The sequence below is a fragment of the Sinocyclocheilus anshuiensis genome, unplaced genomic scaffold, assembly GCF_001515605.1.
Source record: "Sinocyclocheilus anshuiensis isolate Anshui unplaced genomic scaffold, SAMN03320099.WGS_v1.1 scaffold2404, whole genome shotgun sequence".
In the NCBI taxonomy this organism is placed as follows: domain Eukaryota; kingdom Metazoa; phylum Chordata; class Actinopteri; order Cypriniformes; family Cyprinidae; genus Sinocyclocheilus; species Sinocyclocheilus anshuiensis.
In genome coordinates, this window is record NW_015546240.1 from 181,764 (window position 1) to 209,296 (window position 27,533).

The 27,533-nt window shown below is 39.0% G+C and overlaps 1 protein-coding gene and 2 long non-coding RNA genes across 3 annotated transcripts; 1 reads left to right on the top strand and 2 right to left on the bottom strand.

The window, feature by feature from the left end:
- The first annotated feature begins 304 nt into the window (after positions 1 to 304).
- LOC107701536 (tumor necrosis factor ligand superfamily member 10-like) lies at positions 305 to 25,338 on the top strand. Its single transcript, XM_016503581.1, has 5 exons — positions 305 to 639; positions 6,090 to 6,239; positions 14,714 to 14,750; positions 14,963 to 15,064; positions 23,822 to 25,338. Exons 1-5 carry the CDS (start codon positions 442 to 444, stop codon positions 24,274 to 24,276), a joined length of 942 nt encoding a protein of 313 aa, XP_016359067.1. The 5' UTR covers positions 305 to 441; the 3' UTR covers positions 24,277 to 25,338.
- On the bottom strand, positions 3,915 to 6,124 carry LOC107701538 (uncharacterized). Its single transcript, XR_001635656.1, has 3 exons — positions 5,754 to 6,124; positions 5,529 to 5,657; positions 3,915 to 4,010 (listed from the first exon to the last, which is right to left on the bottom strand). It is a non-coding gene; the product is annotated as an uncharacterized LOC107701538 (long non-coding RNA).
- On the bottom strand, positions 24,191 to 27,364 carry LOC107701537 (uncharacterized). Its single transcript, XR_001635655.1, has 3 exons — positions 26,480 to 27,364; positions 24,540 to 25,233; positions 24,191 to 24,270 (listed from the first exon to the last, which is right to left on the bottom strand). It is a non-coding gene; the product is annotated as an uncharacterized LOC107701537 (long non-coding RNA).
- Positions 27,365 to 27,533: the final 169 nt, after the last annotated feature.

Sequence of the window (27,533 nt, forward strand, 5' to 3'; positions counted from 1 at the left end):
AGTCAAAAAGGATGAGAAGTTTAATGGGTTTCTGTAGAATGGAAAGAGCATTCTGGGCTTTTCTGTAGGTTGGGAGAATATGACCAATATTATTTAATATATGATGACACAATAACAGTTTAAAATAATGATATGAAATATAAATATATTACTATGTATTTATTACTATTGCAGTTGTTCTCAGTGGGTCATCTTGTATGAGGAAAAGTCATGAGTTGTAAAGTGTAGCCTACCTTGAGAAACTCTCAAGACTCAACCCACCACACACACACACACACACACACAAGCCTAGTCCTACAGCATTAGTGAGTGCACGCGAGTGTGGGACAGACTCTACCCTCCCACGGCCGCTCTGCGCCAACAAGAAGGAGTTTATTCATCCCGTTGCTGATTTCTGTTTGTTTGTCACTAACCGCGTATCTACTCAGTCTTAGGAATGCCATGGCTACTCAGAACAACCAGGATTACTTCAGGTCGGTCAGCAGCGAGTCCAGCGCATACATGATGGTTCCGGCGAACAGCCGTGGTCGAGACTCGCCGTCAAAGTTATGGATCGCGATGGTGGTGATCGTGGTGGTCGTGCTGCAGATCGCTTCGACCACCGGACTCTTTGTCTACTTAAACATGTCTTTATCGCAGGTAAGGTAAAGTTATTTAAGTTGCACTGATTCTTTTCTTGTCTCACAGGCCGTGACTTTAGTGAGTTTCGTGCCACTATTTTTGGGCATCACAGGCGCGTTCAAAACACAGTGCACTGCATAGACAGCATGTTTACTCGTGTTTCCAGTGCCCGTGATGCCGCAAAATGCTGTCAAGGTAGTCAGCGTACTAAATTTTGAAACACGGTTTGCAGCAGAGGAGAACATTTAGCTACCAAGTTGCAGATCCAGCAGCAGTGATGCATCAGTTTATATTCCAAGATACAGAGGGAATGCTATTAGCATATTAGGCAAGCAATGCAGTGAGATTGGGATGGGAAAATGGTTTTGGTTCTTTTCATTTAATCTGACCATTTGTTGTTTAGTCAGGATTGACGCGTTAAGGCTTTCACAAAACATCAACATAATGATTCCATCAAACTGTTAGAATAATCAAATCACATTTAAGGTGTGCTTGGGGATAAACTTCTAAAAAAAATAAATGAAATAAAAATAAAAACAATATTATAAATTCTTAATATACTACTACTACTACTACTATTAAAAGTACAATACAACAAATGTCTAAAATATTTCTAAAATAAAGACAGTGTGAATATCAGTGTGATTATTAACAGCATGCATTAATTTTGCAAAACTGCACACACAAACAAAAAAAACGAAAACACCATTACTCAATCAAAAGACTGAGACAAGGAAGTCATGTTGTTTTGCTACATTGTCTTCAAAAGTTCATATGCATGCTTTACTGCCTTGTCTGGATTCATAGATAACAACAGTTGCTTGAAATACACACAACAGCATAGCATACAGCATGAGTATTCTATAAAGCAGAATCACAATGTTGAGATTATTGGATAAGTGTCATTTTGAAAACAGCAAATATACTCAACATGTAGTGCATATCTATCATGCTCTGCCTTTTTGTGATGAAATAATGTGTTTAATCATACTCTAAGCCATATTTTTGAAGGCTGATCAAGTTGAAAACCTAGGAGGGAAGGCTGAGGTAGGATTCTGTAAATCCGGTTGAATATTAATGAACTCTGGACCCATATTAAGGTTATTTCAAAGTAAAATATGAAAACTATACATGAAGTTACTAACAGGGCTGTAATACTCTCAATATAAAAGTGCTCTTTGAACAGCAAAGCCTGTAAAATGATACCACTTGGTGAGATAAGACTGATTGTTTCAAATAAATGCTCTACATCTGAAAGGAAAAAGAAAGTGAGGTTAATTCACGGTCACACTGTGAGACTGTAAACACAATATGGAGGATAATGGCAGAAGCTCTCACGCAAGTTGTCACCATTGGATTTAAACAGAGTTACAGCTGACCTATTTATAAGTAACTACGATTGACAAAATCCATTTAGATTAGGCGTCGGACTGAGCTGGGAGGTGGTGCTGGGTCTTAATACTATATGGTGCCTGCATTTATCCCATCCTAAGTGCACACACACAGCAGTGAACACACACACACCGTGAACACACACCCGGAGCAGTGGGCAGCCATTTATGCGCCCGGGGAGCAGATGGGGGTTCGGTGCCTTGCTCAAGGGCACCTCAGTCGTGGTATTGAAGGTGGAAGAGAGCGCTGTACATTCACTCCCCCCACCTACAATTCCTGCCGGACCTGAGACTTGAACTCGCAACCTTTGGGTTACGAGTCCGACTCTCTAACCATTAGGCTACGACTTCCCACGTTTGCAGTTTATACCAGCCCCAATCTCCTTTTCCCTCAATTGACACGTTGATACGTGTAGTTCTAGACAGGCCTTTCATCAACAATAACAGAAATTCACTGTAAAGCAATACCCTGCAAGCAAATGTGTGTCTCCTCTCGGGCTCCCCATGGTAAACCTCCTGTGACATTTTCCATTGCCAAGATCCACAACATCTCACTCTCTCACCCTCTTGTTTTCCCCTCTCCTTCTTGTTCTGTCTTTATTCTTATTCAATGTCCTTCTGTCTTTCCCTCTAGTTCTCATTTTAATATCATGGTTTTTATGTAGAACATATAATTATAGCTAATTGTGGCTGCTTTTCTCTGATAATTCTTTGCGGATTCAAGTTACATTATGTTTGCCAGGCCCAAAGAAGGCATGGATAGTTTCCAGTGTTACACAGACTGGTTCAACCATAAATACAAAACTGACAAGAGGACAAAGCTCTGGATAAATTTCACAAATATAAAGTGGCTTTGAGATATTTAAGGCATTTTTATAATTTGTCGTCCTGCAATTAAATTGATTAGGGAGCACAGAGTAGCTTTTTATTTTTGTAGTTCCTAAATAAATCAAACTAGGCCAAGCAATGATTCACTTCTCAGAATAAATCTTGTGTAACGCACAAGACGCTTACTTTTCTAATAAATCTGAGAAGGGTTTGAAATATCTCCTGGCCTATTTCGCAGGCCCTGGTTATGATGAAGTTTCAGTCGTACATGAACAAAAAGCCCTAGGAAAATATTTTCAAGGATTAAACGTCACTGTTTGCTGAAGGATTAAAGATCTTTTTTTTTTTCCAAAGGAACAGTCATCAATTCAACACATTGACAAGCTGAAAAGCAAGAAAATAATTGTGAGATATTGAGTGACAATGTGCTAAAAAAAAAAAAAAAAAACTGGGGGCTCAGCTAGAATATTTTAAACTCACGTGCGAAAGGGTTAATATGGCCTGTCTTCGTTGGCTATTTACCAGAGGTTTATGAGCCAATGATAGAAGCCAAGACAAAGGTGATTATAAGAAAAAAAGGATTGTTACCCTTGGCAACCGGGGCTTTTGCCACACACAATGGCACCGGTCATTGTAAAGTCGAATGCTTGTATGTACAGGTGCATATTAGAGGGCCAAAGGCATGCTGACTATGCACTGTATTATTAACTTTAACTCGTTGTTTGTGTCACACGCCTATATCAAAGTTCACTTGTAGTCATGCGCTAATTTTAGAGAAACTCGTCATTGTGAGGAAAGCACCTACTGAACTTGTTTGCATACTCTTCATTGTCTGAGTCTAAATAAAAACCAAACTTTGCTCAAAAAGGAGGTTTCCTTCTTAACGTGACATGATTTATTGCTTTTAGAGACTAGTCGACCCAAGGCCAGAGAGAGAGGTTTTGACTTCAGTGTGGTCTTCTGGAGAAGGACAAAGAAAGAGAATAATATCCTCAGAGTTTGTTCTTTGCCAAATGCACAAAATGAATATTTGGCTGGAATTTCCTTTGAAGACCTGCTTAGACAAACCTGTGGCCCTCTGGGAATTCGTCCGAAGATGCAGGGCTTCAGTCATTTAGATCACGACCAACTTTCAGGCTGCTTTCCTTTCTTTGAGACCGCAGGGGGGAACTAGAAAAAACATACACATGGATCAGGAGTAACCATAAAAAGAGAGAAGCGAGAGGAAGGGTGAGACGTTATAGTGAGATGCAGAGACAGAGAGCCCGGAGCATGGATTTAAGTTACACGCCTGGTTTCTCTTATTTAATACTTTCCCAAAAAAGCAATGGACGTGGAGTGAAGCAGAACGTTCAGTGGTGGCTTCTTTTCCCGAGCTACAGAAATGAGGGCTAACACTGAAGCATTGTTCCCCCCTTCCTGCTGCCCTCTTTGAGATCAGAAACCCTCCAGAGCGCCACTAGTCTCACTACCAGTGACTCAATACCACCATCTATGTTGATTTTACTTAATTTAGCGCGTTTTGAGCTACATGATTTTTGTGAGTCGGCCCATCTGTGAACGATTACGTATAGCAATACTGTCGGAGTTTACATATATTAGGGTGTAGCAGCATTGACCTGGAGTTGTTGAATTTATTTGGTGTAACTCATGATGACAAATGATCAATTTCTGGCTCACACTTCTCCACACCCTGGACAGTACTTTAGATTCCATTCAGGGCACGTGTGACTGACCCATTTCTAAAAGAGAAATACGAGGAAGTAGGCACTTACATGACAAGTAGTTGTTTACAGTTAAGAAGGTTTTGAACATGTACATGCAAGCACAAGATATGACGCATCAAGTAACCTGTCAGAGGGCGTTTCTATTTTCCAGGTGAAAAAAGAAGATCAGAAATAGCTCAGGTGGTAAATATAACCTTGTTACCCTATATGAAGTGAAGTGACGTGTGGCCAAGTATGGTGTCCCATACTCGGAATTTGTGTTCTGCATTTAACCCATCCAAGTGCACACACACAGTAGTGAACACACACACACTGTGAACACACAGTGGGCAGCCATATTGCTGCGGTGCCCGGGAAGCAGTTGGGGGTTCGGTGCCTTGCTCAAGGGTCTCACCTCAGTCGTGGTATTGAGGGTGGAAGAGAGTGCTGGTTATTCACTCCCCCCCACCGACTATTCCTGCCGGACCTGAGACTCGAACCCACAACCTTCGGGGTACAAGTCCGACTCTCTAACTCTAATTGTTATGTATTATGAATGAACAATGATTTTTTTATATTTATTTATAGAGAAATATATAAAAAATATAATTTAATGGATGCTGTAAAAAAGTTAAAACCTAATTCAGTAAATAATGTAAAATGTAACATGCTACTAAACTAACCTTTCTTATTAATGTACTTTTCTGCTTATACTGAAGTCATTTTAATGTGCTGATCCAGAACCAGCCCAAGCTTACCCATGATACAAAACTGCAAACGGGTTGTCGATCAACACAAATAAAGGAGCCTAGCCCCAATACTGTAAGTCCTTCCAGGACTAGGACCAGCCTCGTTTGTGTGATCACACAAGAAATTGCAAAATTTGTTCCTGTGAGCGCAGCCCTGCTCACCATGTAGGACCCTCATTACCTGCCCGACTCGCTTTGAAAACCATAACGTGGTAAGAGTTAACGAAACACACCTTCTGCTGCCACGCTCCGTCGGCAACTGGAGAGTCATTAAGAGATTTGGCGGACCGTGACTCAAGGCTTCAAAATTCCACACAGAGATCCTTAACTGGCGACATATTTCTTGGAGAGACTCCGGGTTTCTGAACAGAGACAGAAAGAGAGAGAACGGGACAGAAAATAAGAGCAAGGGTTTCAGAGCAAGGTCATTTGAAAGTACCTCATTATGTAGGACATACCTCTCCAGCTGGCTCAAGGTCTTGAGCTGAACTTGTACCCCACTGGCTTTCCATAGAAAGCCCCTTTGCAGATGTTCTCATCTACTTTCCTGGAAAAGGTCAAGAGGGATACATGCCCTCATTTTGATCTTCAGCCTACGCTCCGGCCTTGAGCAGATTGTTTCCTCATTGAGTATGCCTTCAGCTCCCTGTTGATTGTTTCCCAATTTGCTTCCTAAACCAAAGTGCCATTTTCATTGTTCCTTGGGATGACGTTGCATTCAAACCTCATTTTAATGTACTGATTCCAAGTGTGTCTGAATTGGGCTTGTTTTAAAACTTTTATCCTATTGGCAGGTTAAAAATCAGGGGGTTACAGAAGAGCTGCGGTGCTTGGGCTTGCTCAACGCCCTGGATAAAGACCGGGACATTCCCGAAGACCTGGCCCAATTGTTTGGAGAACCTTGCATCAAGCTAGCTGAGGGTATCAAAGCCTATATTTCCAAGGTGAGTTCACATCTCGGTTTGATTGTACTTGTTGCACAACATTCTGCCTTCATTTGTTGGGATATCTGTTGAGGCAAGCCGTGTCTTAATAACAGCTATTAAAAACATCATCTGCCTTTTCAATGCATGGGCACAATTGTAGACAACAGTATCAAATGAAGCTCCTCACAGCAAGAAGCAACATGCTATTACCATAAATGTGTCCTGGCAAGTGATTACAATCTCCTTAGGGAAGAAAAGTGGATGGATGAGTCATGGGAGAGTTTTTCAGGCATTTATGCTTGTATATGCAGCATTGTAGAGGGTGAGTCACCCCCTTGTCCCGATCATGAACCAGTCTAGCAGTCAGAGCTCAGATTTGAAGGAAATGGCTTGGTTTTCTCCTGGCGTGGCTGGTTATCCCTTCAGCATTCAGCTTTTTCCCCCCAAAGCCAAAGTGGTGGTTACATTAATAAAACTGACATGTTTGAAAGCCTAGGGCTTGGTTTTGAGCAAGTCTTGTTCTAAAGGTGTCAGCTTTTTCCCCCCAAAGCCTTCCAGTGGTGGTTACATTAATAAAACTGACATGTTTGAAAGCCTAGGGCTTGGTTTTGAGCAAGTCTTGTTCTAAAGGTGTGATTAGACTTGCAGAGCATCAAGTGGTAAAGTCAAACACTTATTTACACTAAACACAATACCGTTGAAAAGTTTGAGATCGGTAAGATTTTTTAATGTTTTTGATAGATTATGTTTTTGATGTTTTTATGCTCAGCAATGCTGCATTTATTTGATGCTGAATTGTTGCTCAGGAAACATTCATTATTATTATCATTAAAATTGAAAACTGCTTTTGCTGCTTAATATTTTTGTGGAAACTGTGAAACATTTTTTTCAGGGTTCTTTGATGAATAGAAAACAACAGCATTTATTTAAAATATAAACTGTATCCATGTAAAATAATGTCACTCTTTCACTATGCATCCTTGCTAAATAAAAATGTGAATTTCTTTAAAAAAAAAAAACTGACCTAAAAACCTTTGAACACTAGTATTGTATGTTAAGGCAGATATTCAAATTTCTATTTTGTCTAAATAAATTAAAATAAAACATGAACAATTATATATCCATTATTCACGAATAAAACTAATTAAACATCTTTGAAGTGCCCCTATTTTGCCATTTTTGAGATTCCTAATATTGTTTTGGGAGTCTCCTATAATAGGTTTGCATGCATGCGAGGTCAAAAAACGCTTTCGTTTTCTGAAAATATGCATTTCATATCACCTAATTTTCCAACGATTCTCAAACGATTAGTTCGAAGCAGTTCCAAGATTCAGTCTCTTAAACTCCTTTCCGTGAGCCTACTCTGCACTGATTGGTCAGATGGCTTAGTCTGCTGTGATATACCGCGTACTGCGCGTCGGAAACGATACACTAACATTGCCATAGTTCCGTATTTTGAACACTCGATAGAAAATGTAAACATCTATTATTTATCATACTTACAGGTTGTGATTCAGTGGAGCCAACTGGTCCAAATAAACTGTGTACTGAGCCATCTTTCAAGAGCAAGCGTTTGGGAATCCCGCGTTGAAGTACCCCAAAAATAGAGAAGCAGTCATCAGCAAAATGACAAGAACACCAAAAAAAAAAAGAAGATTGTACTGCTGTGAATTTTAACCACTGATTCTTTGCAGACTCATCTTTCAGAGTTGAAAATAAAACAAATTTACTTTCACAGCGTAGGACACAGCATCTTCTCGACATGATGTTAACCACACGAACAAGCTACAGTGTTTGAGGGCGGGTCAAGTTGTTTGCGGCCGGCCAACGTAGAACATAGGTGGGCATTAAGGAAATGTGTTCCCCCGTGACATGTCGCTGTCACGGAAGTGGGATTTGAATTACTGACGACTCTTTTAGGCTGTTCAGAGTTGATTGTTTTCATTTGGGAGACAATAACTTTCTTTATCGTGCACTTCCAGCTTTACAACTTTGCAAATCCTTTACATTCACATACAGCTACATTACACACTGCATGAAAGGCAATATTTGAAATGGCATAATTGGGGCACTTTAACATCAGAAGATTACTGTTATGGTACCAATATATTGTGCGTCCCTATTTGATTTTATCAATCAGTGTCAGACTGAATAAATAACTATTTGGCTATTGGTTAACATTATCCAATAGCCTTGATGGCCTAAGTGACATCAGCAGAAAAGTAAAAGTTGTTTCAGAGGAGAAAGAAATTCTTTGTTTGGAACAACCTGCACCAATGAATCATTCACAATAAAACCAGGAAACATTTGTTTAGAAAGTAAATAGGGTTCATTTTGACTTTAGGCTTTTCATTATGGTGGAAGTGTCGCAACTTCTGCCATTTTTCTTTAGTAATTTTCCGTGCCACCTCTTTGTTTACCCAAGTCCCTCGGCTCTGGGAATATGTGTTATCAGATTTACGGAGCATGTCTACCCCGTCCTACCCCTTTCCCTCCTGCCGCTATGTGCAACAGCCCGTGCGTACCGTCAAATCTTTCACTACTAATTGAGTGAGACTGCAAACAATTTATTGGCACTCAGAGACAGAGGCATTTGCCTCATAATTAAAAACACATGCGCCACTTCTGAGAGATGCAATTATGGTGCGTTAAAGAATTCCCTGATCATGCTAGGGGATCGGTCAGTGGAAAAAGTAAACAAATAATGGAGAGTTTTGCCAAATAAAAAGAGAACTTAAGGGTTAGACGAGTACATAAGTCTCAAAATACACAGAGAGAAAACATAACATATACGTGCATGTATTTGCTTGCATGTTCACGCGTCAATACGAATTAGAGGGTGAGATTCAGATTTAGATAAAGGAGGAAGATATTTTCACGCAGAGAAAGAAACAGGCCAAACAAGCACACGCCGAGGCTTCGGGCTCTTTTCCAGCTTCATGTCAGCACAGAGGTAAAGCACACAGAAAAAGAACGAGAGGATAAGGAGGATCGAGAGAGTGTTCGTGGCAAAGGCAGCGAATGAGTGAGTGAGGAGAGATGAAGGAAATGCATGTTTCTGAAGCGAAGGCCTTCAGAATCCAGAGAATTCCAGAACACCTGGTAGTTATTATGGAGGGCTCCAAAAAAAAGCAAAAAGAAAAGTCTGATGTCCTCCAGATTCTCAACTTTAGCCGGACTCCGCACACAAACAGCATACAGACGTGCAGTATATGCAAACCGCTGATCATTGTTGCTCCCTGACTTTCCGTGGCCCTTGTCCGGCTTTGGTGTAACACGTAATGCAGAATGACTGCACGGCTAACAAGAGCCGAACCCTGCAAGAGTTCCGTTAATTCTCCAAACAGATGGCCACGTCCGCAGAGAATCACATGCAGAAATATTAACACAAGTCAACAAATCAAAAGACGCTACAACATCTCAGCCAGAATGGATACGATCCAGTCTAGAAATAATATCAGCATTCCAAGGAATATTATATGCTCAACCTACACCTGAACAGGACCCCTGAACAGGACAGAAGCAGCAGCCACTTGAGTCCTCTCAATATCCCTAAATCCCTCCTCAGTTTCCCGCAAAGCTAAATGGGACGTTTTGTCCCCATTCTCCGCTTGTCTCGGATTCTCCTAATGACTCATTAGATGAGGAAGCATCTCGTCTTCGGGCTCACATCCGCAGCACTGCATCACCACCGGCGTCTGAAACAGATTTACGATGAAAGCAGTGATCATACTCGGGGCATCCCGGCAGCCGCAAGATTTTCCGCCAGCCTCAGAACAAACACAAAGGCCATCTCAGTCTACCCTCTAACCTTTATCTTCTGCATTATCATAGCTCAAGGACCGTGTTTTTGATGGTGTGGTTGGTTTTACTACATGCGGTTTCTCTGGATTAATGTATTGTTTGTTTCAGAAATCTATGGGAAACTACTAGCTGGTGGATTGGGTTTGATAACAAGTAAACATGAGATTTGCTAGGGTGAAAAAAGGTGAAAAAAAAGAAAAACGTTAATAAAGTAATAAAGGTCAGTCCAGTTGGTGTTCTCATGTTGCGCTGCGTGGAGTTACACGATGGCTCGCCTCCTGCCAAATATGTGCTGAGCTCTCAAAGCTGGTATTACTTAGAGTCGAATTTCAGCGAGTGCTCTGCAGCGACCTTCCGTCTAAAAAGAGAGAGAGAGAGAGAGAGAAAGAAAGAAAGAGATTAAGTCGGGTTTAAAGCCTCGGAAGTCTTCAAGCCCATTCTCCACACCAAAAGAGAGACTGAAGACAGCCTGTCACATCTTTAACACCCCATTAAGTGTCACTGTGGCAGAGAGTCCTGACGAGAGAGAGAGAGGAAGAAGACACAGGCACAAACATAACTAATCCTGTCTGCTGTTTTTAAAGTGCAGGGTAGGATTGCACCAGCCGCTTGTAAGTCCTAAATTCAATTCAATTCAATTCACGTTTATTTGTATAGCGCCTTTCACGATAAAAATCGTTGCAAAGCAGCTTCACAGAAAATTAAAGTTTCTACATTATATTTAGGAGTAGCTTATCAGTGGTGACTATGTCAAGGTGATGTCCATATGACAGAAATGTACAGTAAAAATCATGCAGTTAATGTATTCAAACAAACAAACGGTGAACACTATTAATAGCAAATTAGCAATGATTATATGTTGTGATCAAACTTAAAGAAAATTTGGTAGTTTTGTATGTTAGTTCAGGTTTGTCGTCATCTGAGGTCCTCGGAGGGGTTGGCATCTTCTCTTCTCAGGTGTTCAGTCATGTCAAATCTTCGTATCCAGACTAAAGCTAAATGTGGACATAAAGTTCACACTAGGGGTCTAGTAGCTCTCAATTTAATTTGGATGCACCATTAATAGTGTGTAGTCTCATAAATTAACACCTGACTGTATTGATCCAAAACGTTGTCTTCAGTTTTTTATAAAACAATTAATTTTCTTAGAAATGTGATACATAAGCCATAAGTCAAAATCCATACTAATATATTAATAAATATATTATATTCCTATATATTTATTTATTTAGGAATGGTATACCAAGATAAATGTCTTACTATACTACTCGGTAATATTAAAAAAAAAAAAAAAAAAAATGTATTCAGCAAGGGTGTATTAAATTAAATAAAAAGTGTCAGCAAAAACTTTTAAAAGATTTCGCATTTAAATACATTTTATTCTTTTGAATGTTTTATTCAAAAATCCTGAAAAAAAATAGTATCACTGTTTCCACAAAAAATATTAAACAGCACAACTGTTTTCGACATTGATAATAATAAGAAATTTTTTATTTTTGTGCAAGAAATCAGCATATTAGAATGATTTTTGAAGTATTGTGTGACAATTGGAAGTAATGGCTGCTGAAAATTCAGATTTGCATCACAGGAATAAATTACTTTTTAAAATATATTAAAACAGAAAATACTTATTCTATATTGTAATAATATTTCACAACATTTCAGTTTTTTACTGTATTTTTGATCAAATAAATGCAGCCTTGGTAAGCATATGAGATGTCTTTCAAACAACATTTTAAAAAAATTCGTACTGACCCTAAACTATATAACAGTATATATGTCACAAAAATTATGCTCTCACTGATGTAATCCAATCAGTCTGTCATATTACTGGCAGACCAACTGAATTACATACTCCTGGTCAGAAGGTTTCATAAATATTTAGTTCATACAAAGGCTTACTTTTGATTTAAGTGTAATAGTCCAATGATCACATTTTTATTGGTTGTAATTTACGCACAGCTGGAGCAGCCGTCCCAGGTGAACAGATGCAGACTTTTACAGAGGGGGAGGGAAAGAGGAAAAAAGAGAGATGAATTCTCAGTGCTTAAGGTCAGACTGTTGTGCTCTGTAGTGGAACGTTGAGGGCTCTGGTGAAGGGGGCCGGGGTATAGAGGAATGGGGCCGACCTCAGACAGCAGCCAAGAATGGCAGGAAACAACTTGTAAGCATACACACACACCCCATTCATTCAAAGGCCCATAACAGGCGTGCACTGATTTTATCCAGCGGAGAGTGTGTACACAGTCAAATATAGTGTTGTGTGTGTGTGTCTATCAGTACTGTGGGTTATTAGCCATTTACCTGAGTCACACTGAGCAAAGTCTAGCACTCTGAGATTTATTGTTTGCCGTGCTCTATGCCCCAAGGAAAGCAACAGTTATTTATTAATAATCCTCCTGGAGGAAGGGAACGCGCTGTGCTTCAGAATCTCAATGACAGAGCAAACTCTGGCACTTACAGCTGTTTTAAAGTATTGGATTGCTGTCTCGACTAAGCTTGACTAAGTGACTAAACTGGAGAGGATGCTAATGGCTTTCTTCGCACGCAGTGTGCATGCACTCACCCGCATCCTGCTCCATGAATGAAGGAAAAATCTTCCTTGGTCGTTCGTCTTTTCTGGCACATGAGTGCAGGGGGGCAAAGGTTTAATGTTGAGTGTGTTTATTGTTATTGTTGAGGTCTTTGTATGGGTCTGTTCTCTGGCCTCAACCTTCTGAACTATGTTGTGTTTTACAGAAAACAGATTGCGCACTCACTTTAACTAGACCTCACTGACTCCCTAGCCAAAAAAAATTCAGTGTGATGGATTCTTATTGGAATTTCTGTCATAAATGGGAACCAATCCAAAAGGATCCTATTGGGATCAACTAAGAATCCCATAAGATCTTACTGGATAAACCAAAATTTCTACAGGAGTTTTAGGATTCTTAATTGACTATAGGATGTTGTGTAGAACAGTTAAAGGAAATTGCACTGGCAGCAAAAGGAGTTTTAAAATGTTGAAAGATCTTTCTAAATTACTTTTGGTGTTTTTTTGTGTTTCCTATAAGAAAGTTAGGATCCTTTTGATCAGTTATAACAGAAAGTCCAACGGGATTCCATCAGGAGCTATCAGTCTCTCTATTTGTCCTAGCAACCACCCCAAACACCCTAGTAACCATCTTACATCATAGCAACATCCTAGCAATCTATTTATCTGTCCGTCCATCCATCCATCCAGAATAGTAGAATATTACTTAGCAGAGTAAATAAAATAAAAGCAGCATAGCTGGAAAGATGAAAATAATTATAAAGACAATTGAAATTATTTCTGTCTATCCATCTTGTTCTCTTTTTCCTTCTGTCTTTCTTGTATGACATGCTGCATGTACAAGAACATGCTTGTAAAACAGCCCTTTATCTGCTCCATATGTGAGACGTGGAATTGATTTCAGGATCATTTATAATGATGAAAAAGTAAAAGCCTTGGTCAGAAATCCATCTCTGCTGTGGCCTAGGTGAGATTATGTCACGATATAAAGGCTGCAGGCGCTCGGCTGTCTGATGAATGGAGAGGAGAGAGAGAGCGCCAAGAACAACAGAGACTCCATCACACACTCACTCTTGGATGATGCCAGACAGAGAGGGACTGGGGAGGTGGGGGCAGACAGAGAGAGAAGGGAATACATTTTTATTCCTTTAGAAGAAAAAAAAAACATTCATTTGTTGATTTATCAAACACAGTCATGTCAGAAAGCTAACATTAAAGTGTTTGCTTTAAAAAGCTGTTCATATTTTAACACGGACAGTAATACACAACATAATGTACCACGAAACACTGAAAGGCAAAATATCATACATTTCATAGGCTAAAATACATTGTAAAACGTACATGCCAAATTTGATATTTCTTGTAACTATATGGTGTTTAAGAGGCATTTAACCTATTTCCAATAAGTATTCAAGAGAGTGGAAGGAAAATGTTAGGAGAGGTCAAAACCAGGGAGTTGGTTTAAACTTTGGCCTGTTACTTAGTAGTTTTTTTTTTTATCTGAACAGTTTTATGGATTATATGGAATATATTTTTCCTGATGAAATTGTTTTATTTAACATGGTATTTTTTGCTAAATAGTTTTAATGCAGTGATTCAGTCCCATGTTTAACAAATCATCACGAGTTTTCAATTAGTTTAATTTAGGTAAATCAGACGGTGTTTGGAACGCACTAAATCAATCCCAGAGCTGAGGCTGACCTGAGGCGATGGAAACGAGCCAGTAATCAGAGTGTTTTTAGTTCAAGACCCAGCCGGTGGGACTAATGATCTGGATACTGGGGTTTGACTGGTTGAAATACGGCCGTCACAGACTACTGAAAAACTGCCCTTGAGAAAGGTGACCTTAAAAACTATTCTTAGCTGTTCCAGCTCAACACAAAGAGATCATTTCTGTCCTTAGAAACCGCCGTCTTCAAAGGCTGAAAAACATAGAAGTGTTTCTGTAATAAAATGGACAATTAACTTATGTTGCTGTTTTGTAACTTGAGGTAAACTTTAACTGCAGTCATCTGCCAACAAAAACCAAAAAGAAGAAAAGACATGCTCATAAAACTGAATCATCCAGTTTCACATTCCTGTTAACAATCTAGAATTTGAAGAATCATCATGTCACAGTACTAATGGGACTTTTTTTCTCTTTTTTTTTTCACAGGTTACAGACAGTATCATCTCCAAACAGGCTTTCCACGGTGAGTATATGATCAGTCACTCTTTGTAATCAGCATAATCACAATGACAGCATACAGCACAATGCTAGAGACACCAGGAACAATGACAAAATTAGACTGTACCAAAACACAGTGTGGTTCAAATAGCAGGTTAAAATGTCTTGTGCAACACCAGTAAATATTTTATGATCTATCTGAATGTGCCGACTGTCTACTGTCTGTCTCTCCCTCAGAAGCAAGAGCCATGCCTCATTCATATAATACATCAGGGTCGAAGTTCATGACCACAGTGACGCAGCGACCATCAGCCCACCTGACTCTTAGCAGCCTACCAGGTGAGCTTCGTTTTGTGTGTGTGTGTATACAGTACCAGCCGAAACTTTGGACATACCCATCTATTCTTTGTTTACTATTTTCCACATTTTAGAGTCAACAACACTGATCAATTTAGCACAAAAAAAATAAAAATAAAATAATAATAATAAATAAATAAATATTCTTCTAAAAATTAAAGTAAAATGAAAAACTATATTATTAATAAAATAAACAATATAAAAATTATATAATAAATTTAAATTAAAATTAGTCTATAAAAATAATTTAATTTAACTTGAGCGTATAACTGTAAAGCTTATTTTTAATCATTAAGATCAGTCTTTAAAGGTCCCATATTGTCAAAACTGAAATTTCCTGGCTTTTTTCATGATAACTGAGGTCTAGGTGCTATGTAACTACCATATAAGTTTCAAAACAGTCAATCCACAGTAGGGCTGTCAAAATGGATGAAAAACTAAATTCAAATTTTTTACTTAAATATTATCAATATTTTAATTATATTCGAATTTAAAAGGCATAATTTCAGTTAGGGGGATAAAAGCTGTTGGCTTCTGTCCTGGGGCCACAAGAGGGCGCATCCAGCAAAATATTATGCACGTTTCTTCAAAGCATAATAAAAGAACATGACTATCTTTGAAAAAAGTGCATAATGTTTAAAATAATGTTTATAAACCATATATAAACAATAAAGTTGCTAAAACAATTAGAAACAAAACAGCATCATGCATGTATGTATAGTTTAATACAAAGGGTCGAAAGCCAATCACAAAGAGTATTTTCTTCATTTAAAAACTTCAGATGCAGTGGGATGGGGAAAACCGCCATAAAGTATTGACATGTTTTTTAAAAGTTGAACTTACATTCATTTTACATAGCTTTCTAAACATGCGGCTCTCTTGTGCGAGACGCGAGTGCAACAGTGATAGTCCCTCTAGAAAATGCGATAAATATGCGTTCTGTGTGAACGGCTTGGTTTCAGTTTTGACGTAAACAACACCCCGCATTAATTGTTCTTTTTGTCTGCAATATTTTGAATGAACAACGTAGCAGCGCCGCATCTAGTGGGTTCAAATGGACAGGCTAACAAAAGCATTAAAATGCAACGACACTTACATCGTCGTCGCATTTTGTGCGCCATTGATAAGGCTGCCTGACGCACACCTAAAATTGTGGATTTTTGTGGAATGTGGATTTTTTATTTTAAATTCGACGAATATTCGAAAAATTTTTTGACAGCCCTAATCTACAGTCAAATGCACACAGCCTGCATAAAGTAGCTGTGATTTTTCACGAACCATTGTGACTTCCGTAAAAAGGTGACGTCAGAACTACTCAGTCACCGCCTTCAGTCACCACCCCGAGCACTGCCCACCGTCCCACTCTCCTTTTGCCAAACCCCCAGACAACATTGCGTCCATGCCATTGCTGAGCAACAACAACACGGAAACATGTAGAGAAAACGCTGTTCAGTCTAGATGTCAGGAAACCACATCATTGCACAGTAGGGCTGTGACGGTCGCCGTGACAACCGCGTCAACTGTTGTCTATTGCCACCGGCGGAAGTGCACGTGATGTCACACACTCTATAACAAGCATAATACAAAGTTTTGTATACAAGTTTAATAATGCAACTTTTGCCCACTTTCATCCAGACCAGCACACACTACCCCCTCTGCCCCCTGGCTGTCCGATGTTCTCCGTGAACATCGCTCTAAACTCAGGGCTGCAGAGAGGAAATGGCGCAAATCAAAAAACTCTACCGACCTTAGTGTGTATCAGTCACTCCTCTCTTCCTTCTCTGCAAATGTCTTTTCTGCTAAAACGACATACTACCACAACAAAATTAACAACTGTTCTGACTTTCACACACTTTTCAAAACTTTCTCTTCTCTTCTCTGTCCTCCTCCCCCTCCTCCTTCATCAACTCTTACAGCTGATGACTTTGCAATTTTCTTCACAAATAAAACAAGAACCAGCAGTGACCAATTCCCCACACCACAAACTGATGATATCTTCATAACGACAAATACACACTCTCCTCCTCCTTCTCTCCACTCTCGGAGACGGACGTTTCCAAACTTATCCTTGATCCTATCCCCACTCACCTCCTTCAGGCCATTTCTTCTTCAGTCATACCTTCGCTTACTCACATTATCAACACCTCTCTTCACACTGGTACATTTCCCACAGCATTTAAGTAGGCTCGGGTAAGCCCACTGCTTAAAAAACCCTCTGTAAATCCAGCACTTTTAGAAAACTACATGTTTCTTGCACAGAACAACCTCCTGGACAGCAACCAATCTGGCTTCAAAAGTGGCCACTCAACTGAGACTGCCCTGCTCTCGGTTACTGAAGCCCTGAGACTGGCAAGAGCAGCTTCCAAATCCTCAGTACTCATCTTGCTGGATCTGTCTGCTGCTTTTGACACCAGATTCTCCTGTCCACCCTCAGAAAGACGGGCATCTCAGGAACCGCACTCCTGTGGTTCAAGTCCTACCTCTCAGGTAGGTTCTTCAGGGTGTCTTGGAGGGGTGAGGTTTCTAAGTCACAACTTCTTGCTACTGGGGTTCCTCAAGGCTCAGTGCTTGGACCACTTCTCTTCTCCATCTACATGTCATCATTAGGATCAGCGAGAGTGGTCTTCAATGAGCCTAAAAAAGCTCACGTTACTAAATCACTCTCACGGTCCTTTTCCTGGACTGTGCCCAGCTGGTGGGAGTTTTCTGAATTTTTATCTATTATTGTCCCTTCTTTTGACAATATTTTCATTTTGGGGGATTTCAACATACATGTTTGTTGCCCTTCAAAGCCCCTGGTTAGTGAGTTTTTAAATTTATTAGATACATTTGATCATTTACAGTGTGTTTCTGGTCCAACACATGAGCGTGGTCATACTCTTGACCTTGTATTATCTTTAGGGTTTTCAGTTAGTGGGGTGAAAATTGCAGACACTGTTTTCTCTGACCACAAGCCCTTTTTAGCCCTACTTTCCCATGTAGTACTCAGATTATGAATGTTTCTTCTTCTATTGCTTCTCGTGCTCTTACTCCTTGTACTGCTAGTACATTTTCAGCAGCCTTTGTAGTTTCTCCTTTAATTAGCTTAGTCTCCCTCTCCTTGTATTGGACCTGAACAGTTGGTCAATCAGTTCAACTCTACATGTTCAGATATTTTAGATCTTGTGGCTCCTTTGGAAATTAGGAATAAAAAGGTCAAGACACAGCCCTGGTTGAACAGTAATACCCGTGCTCTCAGGCAAGAGTGCAGGAGGGCTGAACGTAAACAGGTTTCTTATGAGATTTTGAAGAGTTGTTTGAGTGAATACCAAAGAGCTGTTAAATTAGCTAGATCTAATTATTTTTCTGATATTATCTCGAAGAACTGCTATAAAAGATAAACTACAGGTTTCTTATGAGATTTTGAAGAGTTGTTTAAATTAATACCAAAGAGCTGTTAAATTAGCTAGACCTAATTATTTTTCTATTATCTCGAAGAACTGCCATAATTCTAGAGTGCTTTTTTCTACTATAAACACTGTACTCCATCCTGTTGTTATGCCATTACTCTCTTGTTCTGTTGACACGTGAAAAGTTTTTAAAAAATTTAATTGATAAGACTGCTGGAATTAGATCCCAGATTTCATCTGTTACTAATGATTTTATTGTACACTCTGTCCTTCCATGGAAGAGAGACTTGTTTTATGCCTGTCTCTCTTCCACAGCTCAAAGAAATAATTGCGCACATGAAGCCCACTAGGTCTCCCTGTGATGTGAATTCCGTCTCTTTTATTTAAAGAAGTGGTTAATTCTATTGGTACATGCCTTTTAACTATTATGAATAGTAGCTTGACATTTGGTGTTGTTCCACCTAGTTTTAAACATGCAGTTATCCAGCCCCTTCTTTAAGTAATGCCAAAGGTAATCTGAATGTGGAAAGGCAAATAATTCATGACAAAAAAAAAAAAAACAGTAGTAAAAAAAGAAGAAGAAAGGTTCCAAGACAAGGAGCAGGTGCCAATTAAGGCAAGGCACATAATTCACAAGCTATAAGGGAGGAATGAAAGATTGGTGGATTGTCTTAAGAGTACAGGAGAGATCAGAACAGGAAGGTATGGCTGCACAGGAGAGGAAGTCACAGACAGAGTGAAAAATCGAAGAACAGAGAGAGAGAAAGACTGGGGAGGAAGGGAGGTGTAGAGCACATGGAGGAGCAGGCGGCATGTTCCTCAAACACAATGAGCCACATTCCTCAAAGAAGACCAATAACACGCTAGACCTGCTCTTTGATTTACTGCTTCAGAAAGTTTTAAAAGGGCCATTCTTCTGACAAAAGTTGATTTGTACATGAAGTACAGATGTGTAGGAAAGCCCACCGCTATCACAGCGGTTAATATAGATGTTCTCATCGATTAAACAGTTTCGGCTTTTTGAAGTTAATGGCATGTGCAATTTTCATAGTGTGTGTATGTGATCCATCACCAAGCACTGTGCAGACAGGTTTGTGAATAATGCGTGCACGTGTAAAAACGAAAAACACTCCCTTGCAGTTTAGCGGTCAGACTTATGACTTGTGCTCCAGAAACAAAGCTGGTTTGACTTGGTTTCATTTCCTTCTGGGATGCGTGACTGAATAAATATCTTTATTTTTCTGGCACGCATGCAGTAAACAGGACTTTGATCCGAGCAGCTATAGTGGAACTTCAAAGGAGCAGACAAGATTTGGGGATATTTAGCGATATTACTTTACAGTAGCTAAATAATTAAACAATTTCAGGCTGTTATATAATCAATTTCTTCTTGGCAGCTGTCTGCCGGGCATTTTTGTCATCGGGAAACTCTGCTTCTGCCTGGCAGGATGGATGTATGGGTGGGTCATGTACAGTACATGGAGGACACAAAAAGCATGTGCATGTACGGTACTAGTTACAGTGCTGGCTGGAATACACTACATGACTTTTAAAATCTGAGCAGATTTTAAAACACAAGGCATCGTACACTTGCGACTTCATAAATGGTTACAGAGAAAAAACTGAGCATTATATGCTAAGTGACCGAATTCTGCAGACTGGCTCTGAATTTTAGTAACTAGCGTCGACTCGTCTAGACTGCAAATCAGGGGAAAAAATTTGGGCAAAAGTCATCTAGTGTATTGCAGGCTCAAATGTGTTTATTGTGAGCTTAAAGACTTTGTTCTAAAGCTCTGATCTAAATATTAGTTGAAAAACTACAAAAAAAACAAACAAAAAAAAACATTTACAAAAAAAATTAACAAAAATTAGAAATGTTGCCTTGGCAACTAACTGAAATAAAATAAGGTCTTAAAGTGCTAAACTTTATTACTAAAACTTAAACTAAAATTAAAATTTAAACTGAAAATATAAAAATTAAAGCTAGTTCAAAATATTAACAAATACTATAATAGTAAATAGATACTAAAAGAACACTGAATACAAGAAAAATGCAGGGCAGGACTTTCATAAATCAGGAAGTGATTAGATCATGAAAGGTGAGTGTTAAACAAAATTAGTTTTATTTTTTTTAAAGAGCTTAAAGTTCACATATTTTACACCTTTCTGGAGTTTTATTTTAAGTCTTGATGTCCTTAAGAATATATATTTGCGGTATAAGTACCAAAAACCATCTCAATATATTTTTACAGCTCCTCTCTCAGGAGCTCTGCAAAGAACAGGTCGATTTTGGCCTGTGTAATTAATATTCATGAGCCTCTCTTCTGATTGGCCTGTTGTTTTCTGAGTGACGCACGGCCAGGCCAACCACAGGTAACTAGGGTCATGTATGCTGTAGCCTGCTGTGGATTGGTGATGCTCACAAGTAAGGTCAATAGAAACATGATGGTCACTGCTGAGCGAAATGTTGTCCGGCCTTACATGTTTGAGCTGAACTCAGACCCCGACTCGGCGACGACAGGAGACAACCAACCACCTCCTCAAACGCGCTTACAACAGGATGTTTCAGAATGGTAATTCATGTTTTTTGTTTTTTTTTCAAACACCGAATGCAGTAAATACAAACTTGACCAGCCGAGCGTTTGCAATCACGTAAACTTGAAGACATTTGTACAAATGCGGATGGGTGACATGAATGGAAATGATGCCAGATTGGCGATGTAGTATTTGGTTTCTGTATTCTGTACTGTATTTTCCTGCACTCAAACCTGCCAATCTACATTTACATTTATTCATTTAGCAGACGCTTTTATCCAAAGCAACTTACAAATGAGAACAATAGAAGCAATCAGACCGAGAGAACAACAACAGTATACAAGTGCCATGACAAGTCTCAGTTAGGCTAGCACAGTACACGTAGCTAGGGTGTTTTTTTTTTTTATAATAGAATGGAATAAAACAGAATAGAATAGGTAAGTGCTAGTATTAGTTGGTCAGGTGCTGGCGAAAAAGTTGTGTCTTTAGATGTTTTTTTGAAAATGGCTAAAGACTCAGCTGTTCGAATTGAGATCGGGAGGTCATTCCATCAACTTTAACTTTATTTATTTATAAAGTACTTTCAAAACCACGGTGTGGAAACCAAAGTGCTGTACAGGAAGACTAAATAAAAATATAAAAATAAAATCAAGCATAAAACATTATAAACATATACCACAACAACAACAACAACAAAGAACAAATTACAAGACATTTTTAAATGCTAATGAAAACAAATTAGTTTTAAGCGCACTCTGAAATACAGGACGTGTAGGAGAAGATTTTACAGACAGAGGAAGGTCATTCCAAAGCCTTGGAGCAGCAACAGAAAAGCACCGATCACCTTTACATTTTAAACGAGATCGAGGAACCATCAGATGTAATTGATCGTTAGAACGCAAAGACCTATTGGATTGATGCAAACTGATTAAATCAGAAATATACTCTGGTGCTAAACCATGCAAAGCTTTAAAAACATATAATAGCACTTTATAATGAAGCCTGTATCGTACAGGAAGCCAGTGTAATTAATAAGCACAGGAGTAATATGCTCTCTCTTCTTGGTACACGTTAAAAGCCTAGCCGCTGAATTCTGAACAAGCTGCAGGCGGGAGAGAGAGGCCTGACTCACACCCAGATACAATGCATTACAATAATCCAAACGAGATGACACAAAAGCATGCACAACTTTCTCCAAGTCCTCAAAAGAAAGGATAGACTTCAACTTAGATAAAGATCTAAGATGGAAAAAACTATTTTTAACAACGGCATTAATTTGACGATCAAATTTGAGCTCCGAGTCAAAAATGACACCAAGGTTTTTCACTCTAGAAAGATTTTTCCCAGGAAGTAACCCCAGTCATCATCCACACATCCCTTTTTACCAAATAAAATAAACTCAGACTTATTCTCATTCAGTTGGAGAAAATTATTAGCCAGCCAACACTTAACCTCAGCCAAACATTCATACAAAGATTGAATGGATAAATGATCCTTCCATTTCAATGGTAAATAAAGTTGTGAGTCATCAGCATACAAATGATAATGAATGCCTTGTTTTTCAAAAATTGATCCTAGAGAGAGCATATAAAGGGAAAACAAAACCGGTCCCAGGATTGAACCCTGAGGAACCCCACACATGAGAGGGGCAACAGATGAAGAGTAATTCCCTAGACTGACTGAAAAAGTCCTATCTTTTAAATATGAAGAAAACTAAGGCTAAACCCTGAATGCCAACATGGTCTCTAAGGCGATCAATGAGAATCTTATGGTCAACTGTGTCAAATGCTACGGTAAGATCTAAAAGTAACAGAACAACACAACTTCCAGAATCAGCGCCACGTAGAATATCATTAGTAACCCTTAAAAGAGCTGATTCTGTACTATGGCCGGCTCTAAACCCTGACCGAAATGTTCTTCACCAAAAAATCATTAAGCTGTGCATACACAATCTTCTCCAGCATCTTTGAAATAAAAGGCAATTTTGAAATGGGATGAAAATTATTCATATCAGAGGAGTCTAAACCAGCTTTTTAATGCTCACTTAAAGTTAATCTTTAAAACACTAATCATTTTATAACACTGTTAAATGTAATCTTTAGCAAATCTCTAAATTAATATTATTTTTATACTGTATGTTTATAATGTTGTGATGCCTAAATTCACTTGTACCATTTAAAATGATTTATGTTAGATTTTATTGCTTTTTTTTTTATTAATTTGCACAAAATATTATTGAATTTTAATATCAGTAATTTATCGGTTATCAGCCATAACGTGAAAAATTATCAGCTTATCGTTACCGGCCATAATTAACATTTGCAATTCATCAATTAACAATCCAATCACTTGCCGATGAATGAAAGTCCTGTTCTACATTTTTCTTTTTGTATCTACATATTATTATTCATTAATATTTTGAATTAGCTTTTATTTTTATATTTTCAGCTTTATAAGATTTTAATTTTTGCCTCATTTTTAGTAATTTTATGTGCTTTTTTTCATTTTTATTAGTTTTTTTTATTTCTGCATTTTATTTCAGTTTTAGTAATTTTAGTACTTCAGCTTAACCTTGTCATTTCAGTTAGTTGCCAAGGCAACATTTCTAATTTTCGTCAGATTTTTATTTCAGCTTTATTTCAATTAATGACAATGGTTTTTAATATTTTTAGATTTAGTTTTGGTTAACAATAACAACACTGGTCGCATTGAATATCAAAATGTTTCACTCAAAAATACATACTTTACAGAAGTAAAATGGGTTGCGAATGGCATTTCATGCTAACCTAAAGTCCATCCTCTCCCTTTTTCTCAGTTGGTGCTCAATACTTCACCCCTCAACCAGACCTGCACCAGTCCTGCCGCCACCCTGTACGTTCCTGGGCCAACCAGAGCTTTGGTGCCCATCTGCACAACATGACACTGGCTAATGGACGCCTTCGCGTACCCCAGGGTGGTCGCTACTACCTGTACTCCCAGGTGTACTTCCGCTACCCCTCTCCTAGCGAGGGCGATCAAAACGGCGTAAGCCACCAGCTGGTTCAGTGCATCTATAAGAAAACCTCCTACTTGAGGCCGATTCAGCTGCTGAAGGGAGTGGGGACCAAATGTTGGGCTCCGGACGCAGAATACGCCCTTCACTCAGTGTACCAGGGCGGCCTGTTTGAGCTGCAAGCAGGCGACGAGGTCTTCGTGTCCGTCTCATCTCCCACAATGGTGTACGGCGAGGACTCTTCTAGCTACTTCGGAGCGTTTCGTCTGGACCTGTAAGAACATATCAGAAGAGCTAAACCCAGGACCTTACTATTGGGTGGATCGTTTTGGGGCTGCGACCCAAAGAGAAAAGACTTCATCGTTCAACTTTCCTTTCCTTAAGACTTTCGAATATGTGAAGGATGTGTGAATGAGAGACATTTCAGACAAGGTTATTTCTTTTAAAGACAGAGGAATGTATGTATATTTCTACAGATCACATCAAAGATGTGGATCTTTGAAACGGTAGCAAAAAACGAAGAGGAGAGACAAAAACTCACACAAAGTGAATCTGTGCCAATGGTGTATAGGGTTTAACGTGTGAACTCGCTCTTGTCCGCTGGAGGGGAATATTTTGTGAACAGCGGATCTAAAACAGTTTTAAAAACAGAGATATGAGAAGAGAATGATGACAGCGGCAATGTAGAGGAAAGAAAGATGAGAAGTATGCAGCTCTACCAGCCTCAAAGAAGCATCCTGGCAGTTTGCAAGACTGTGGAATTCTCCCCGTCCTGTCGGACCAGCGGAGCAACATGCCCGGACAAGAAAAGGACCTAAAAGAGTTCACATGCACACATAAACACAGAGGAATTCAGCTTGTTGCATTTAAGAGCACTCATTCTCTTGAGTATTTATGGCTTCCACGCTTACAAAACACAGCGATAAGATACAACACACATATACATTTTGTCTCAGATACAAATCATCTTTACAAGTCTCCCTCTGCTGTCTAGTCCGGGGTGCAGGAGGAAGTACTGTCAGGGAGGGACACACAGACACACGTGCTTCCCAGCTCACGTGGTGCCAGCCATATGAAAGGTTAAATAAACACTACGCTACATGGTTTGTTGAAATGTCGCGGCCATATAATGCTTCGTTTCTGCACACACATACAAACACTCTCCAAGTGCCTCTTCTTAGTTGTACATCCATCTCTTCTGTCCTCTGTACATCTGTGTGGTTGGTTGGTTCAACCTGTGTATATAAAATTGTATTTAATTCAGAATCATGAGGTTTGGAAATGAATGTACAAGCGTTGCAATGTTCTCCCATGAAAATGCCACAAAATGAGTCTCACGCTGTAAACGTAAACGCCGTGGCGTTATCCAAATGAAACAGCGCTGTGAATCTCGAAACGAGCCTGTTTTTTCCTGAGGAGAAAGTGTTTGAAGGAGGAGAGGGTGATTACTTTTTCCACTGTAAATGATCGAGTGCTGTCATAATGGTGTTTCCGAGCGAGAGAGAGAGAGAGCAAACACTCGCTTGGGTTTCATTGTAAACCACGAGCATGTTTTCTTCTCTCTGGACTCTGCCCCAGTTTTTACTGATAAAGTCGGTGAGCTAAAGGGTCCCTGCCAAGACAGTGCCTTAAATCACATTATACAGCAAGAGCGAACGAGCCAAGACTCTTTGTGGCATTTAACTATGGTCATAATATTAGTTATACCACACATTACAAAACTTCATTCTGTCTGACTCTTATCTGCAGTTTGTCTGGATTAAGAACAAATTATTCTTCAGCAGGTTAATGCTTTTGGCGTGAGTGCACTTCTCTCGACTGGTATAACGTGCCGCAATGCCAAAATTTCTCGATACAGGGTGTTTTTTATGTCTTAAGGGAATGTGATGTCAGATACCACTAGACTTTATATGTGTAAAAGTGCCTTTGGGTTGTCGTTATGCACTGATCTGAGACCACTCAATCTAATCACTAACTTTTATCATGTTAAGGGAGGTTCAAGATATGTTTTAGATCAGTGTTGAAGTCATATATAACCTCATCAGTGCTTATTACCCATCATTTCGCAGCCCAGTGAGACTTCGTCTGCTTAGCGAAAACATTTAACATTTTGTCATGTCGTTCCAAACCTGTATGACTTTCTTCTGTGGAACACAAAATAACTATTTTGAAAAATGTTTGTGTGGTTTTTTTTTTTTTTTGTTCGTTCATACAAATGAAATTCATTTGGTCCAAAACAACACTGGAATCTGGGGAAAAATCATTCTTTAAAATATCTTATTTTGCAAAGTCATACAGGTTTGGATTGAAATGAGGGTGGGTAAATGATAGAATTTTCATTTTTGGGTGAACTTTCCCCAAAGGAGTCTGGATAATCCTACCAATTCGCACTGACCGAACTCATTATCCCAGTCAATCTGCTCAAGCCCGCCCAGGGTCATGTGTGAGTGTGCACATGTGTATACAAGTTGAAATATGTACCTATCTGTACAACATAGGGCTCTTGGTGGGGTGAGGGGTGGCCAGGAAAGAGAAATATGGCTGAATTCCAGCGGCTCTAGACGGATTACAGCAGGGCTTGCCCTCTGAACCACAAAGAACACAGAAGACAAATGTATGTTAGGTGCGTATATAAGTGAGTGTGTTTTTTAATTAAATGCTTGACTGGTTTCTAAAACATGGACGTGATGGTTTGCATACTTTAAATCTCACCGAGCTTTGCGGAGACTTTACGTGACTGCTGTGAAAAACTTGAGCGGGGCAGAACACAGTGAAATCCAGTGAGCAACATGAACTTTCAGTTGAAACAAAAGGACTATTGTATTTCCTTTTCCACTGAGAGTTTGTTTTTTTTCTTTGTGATTGTTAAATTCTCTGACCACCGATCTGTGGGACTGTTTTCCATTTAAAAAAGATGCTATGCACTGTTTACCAATGTTGCGTCTCCATCTTGGTAAGAATGTACTGATATCTCTCACGCTCTCCCTTTATTGTATAATTTTACAGTGTCCTTAAAACATAAGTTCGAGGTGTCATTTTCAACAATTAAAGTGCCTTTTTTTGAATCATTTATTTGCTAACTTGTGCATTTGTGCCCATGCCAATAACTTCCACGATGAATTATATGCCATTTGTTTTCCTTTTCTTTGGCCAAACTTGCACACACAATACCACAGCTAACCCACCCACATGGACACACATGGTGCTCTTACACAAAAGATGTTTTCAGACAAAAAAGGTTTGTTTTTCTATCATGGTGGGGACTTCCCATTGACTCCTATTGTCTTATACTCTTTTAAGTGGCCTTTTTTATTGTTTTATACTCTTTGTACGGTTTTTAAATAAAATAAAATCTGAAAATACATGAATACACACACGTATTACAGATTTTGATTTTAAAAAATGTAATTTGTTACTTTTTAATACTTGAGCAAGGATGCATTTAAACGATCATAAGTAAAGATATTTATAATGTTACAAAATATATTTTGAATAAATGTTTTCAATATTGATGAAAATGATACGTTTCTTGAGC

Bases quoted from the DNA above. Each gene is read 5' to 3' on its own strand.
- LOC107701536 (XM_016503581.1), top strand. From the start codon at position 442: ATGGCTACTCAGAACAACCAGGATTACTTCAGGTCGGTCAGCAGCGAG. The intron at 640-6,089 runs GTAAGGTAAAGT...TCCTATTGGCAG, and splicing joins TAAACATGTCTTTATCGCAG to GTTAAAAATCAGGGGGTTAC. The intron at 14,751-14,962 runs GTGAGTATATGA...TCTCTCCCTCAG, and splicing joins CTCCAAACAGGCTTTCCACG to AAGCAAGAGCCATGCCTCAT.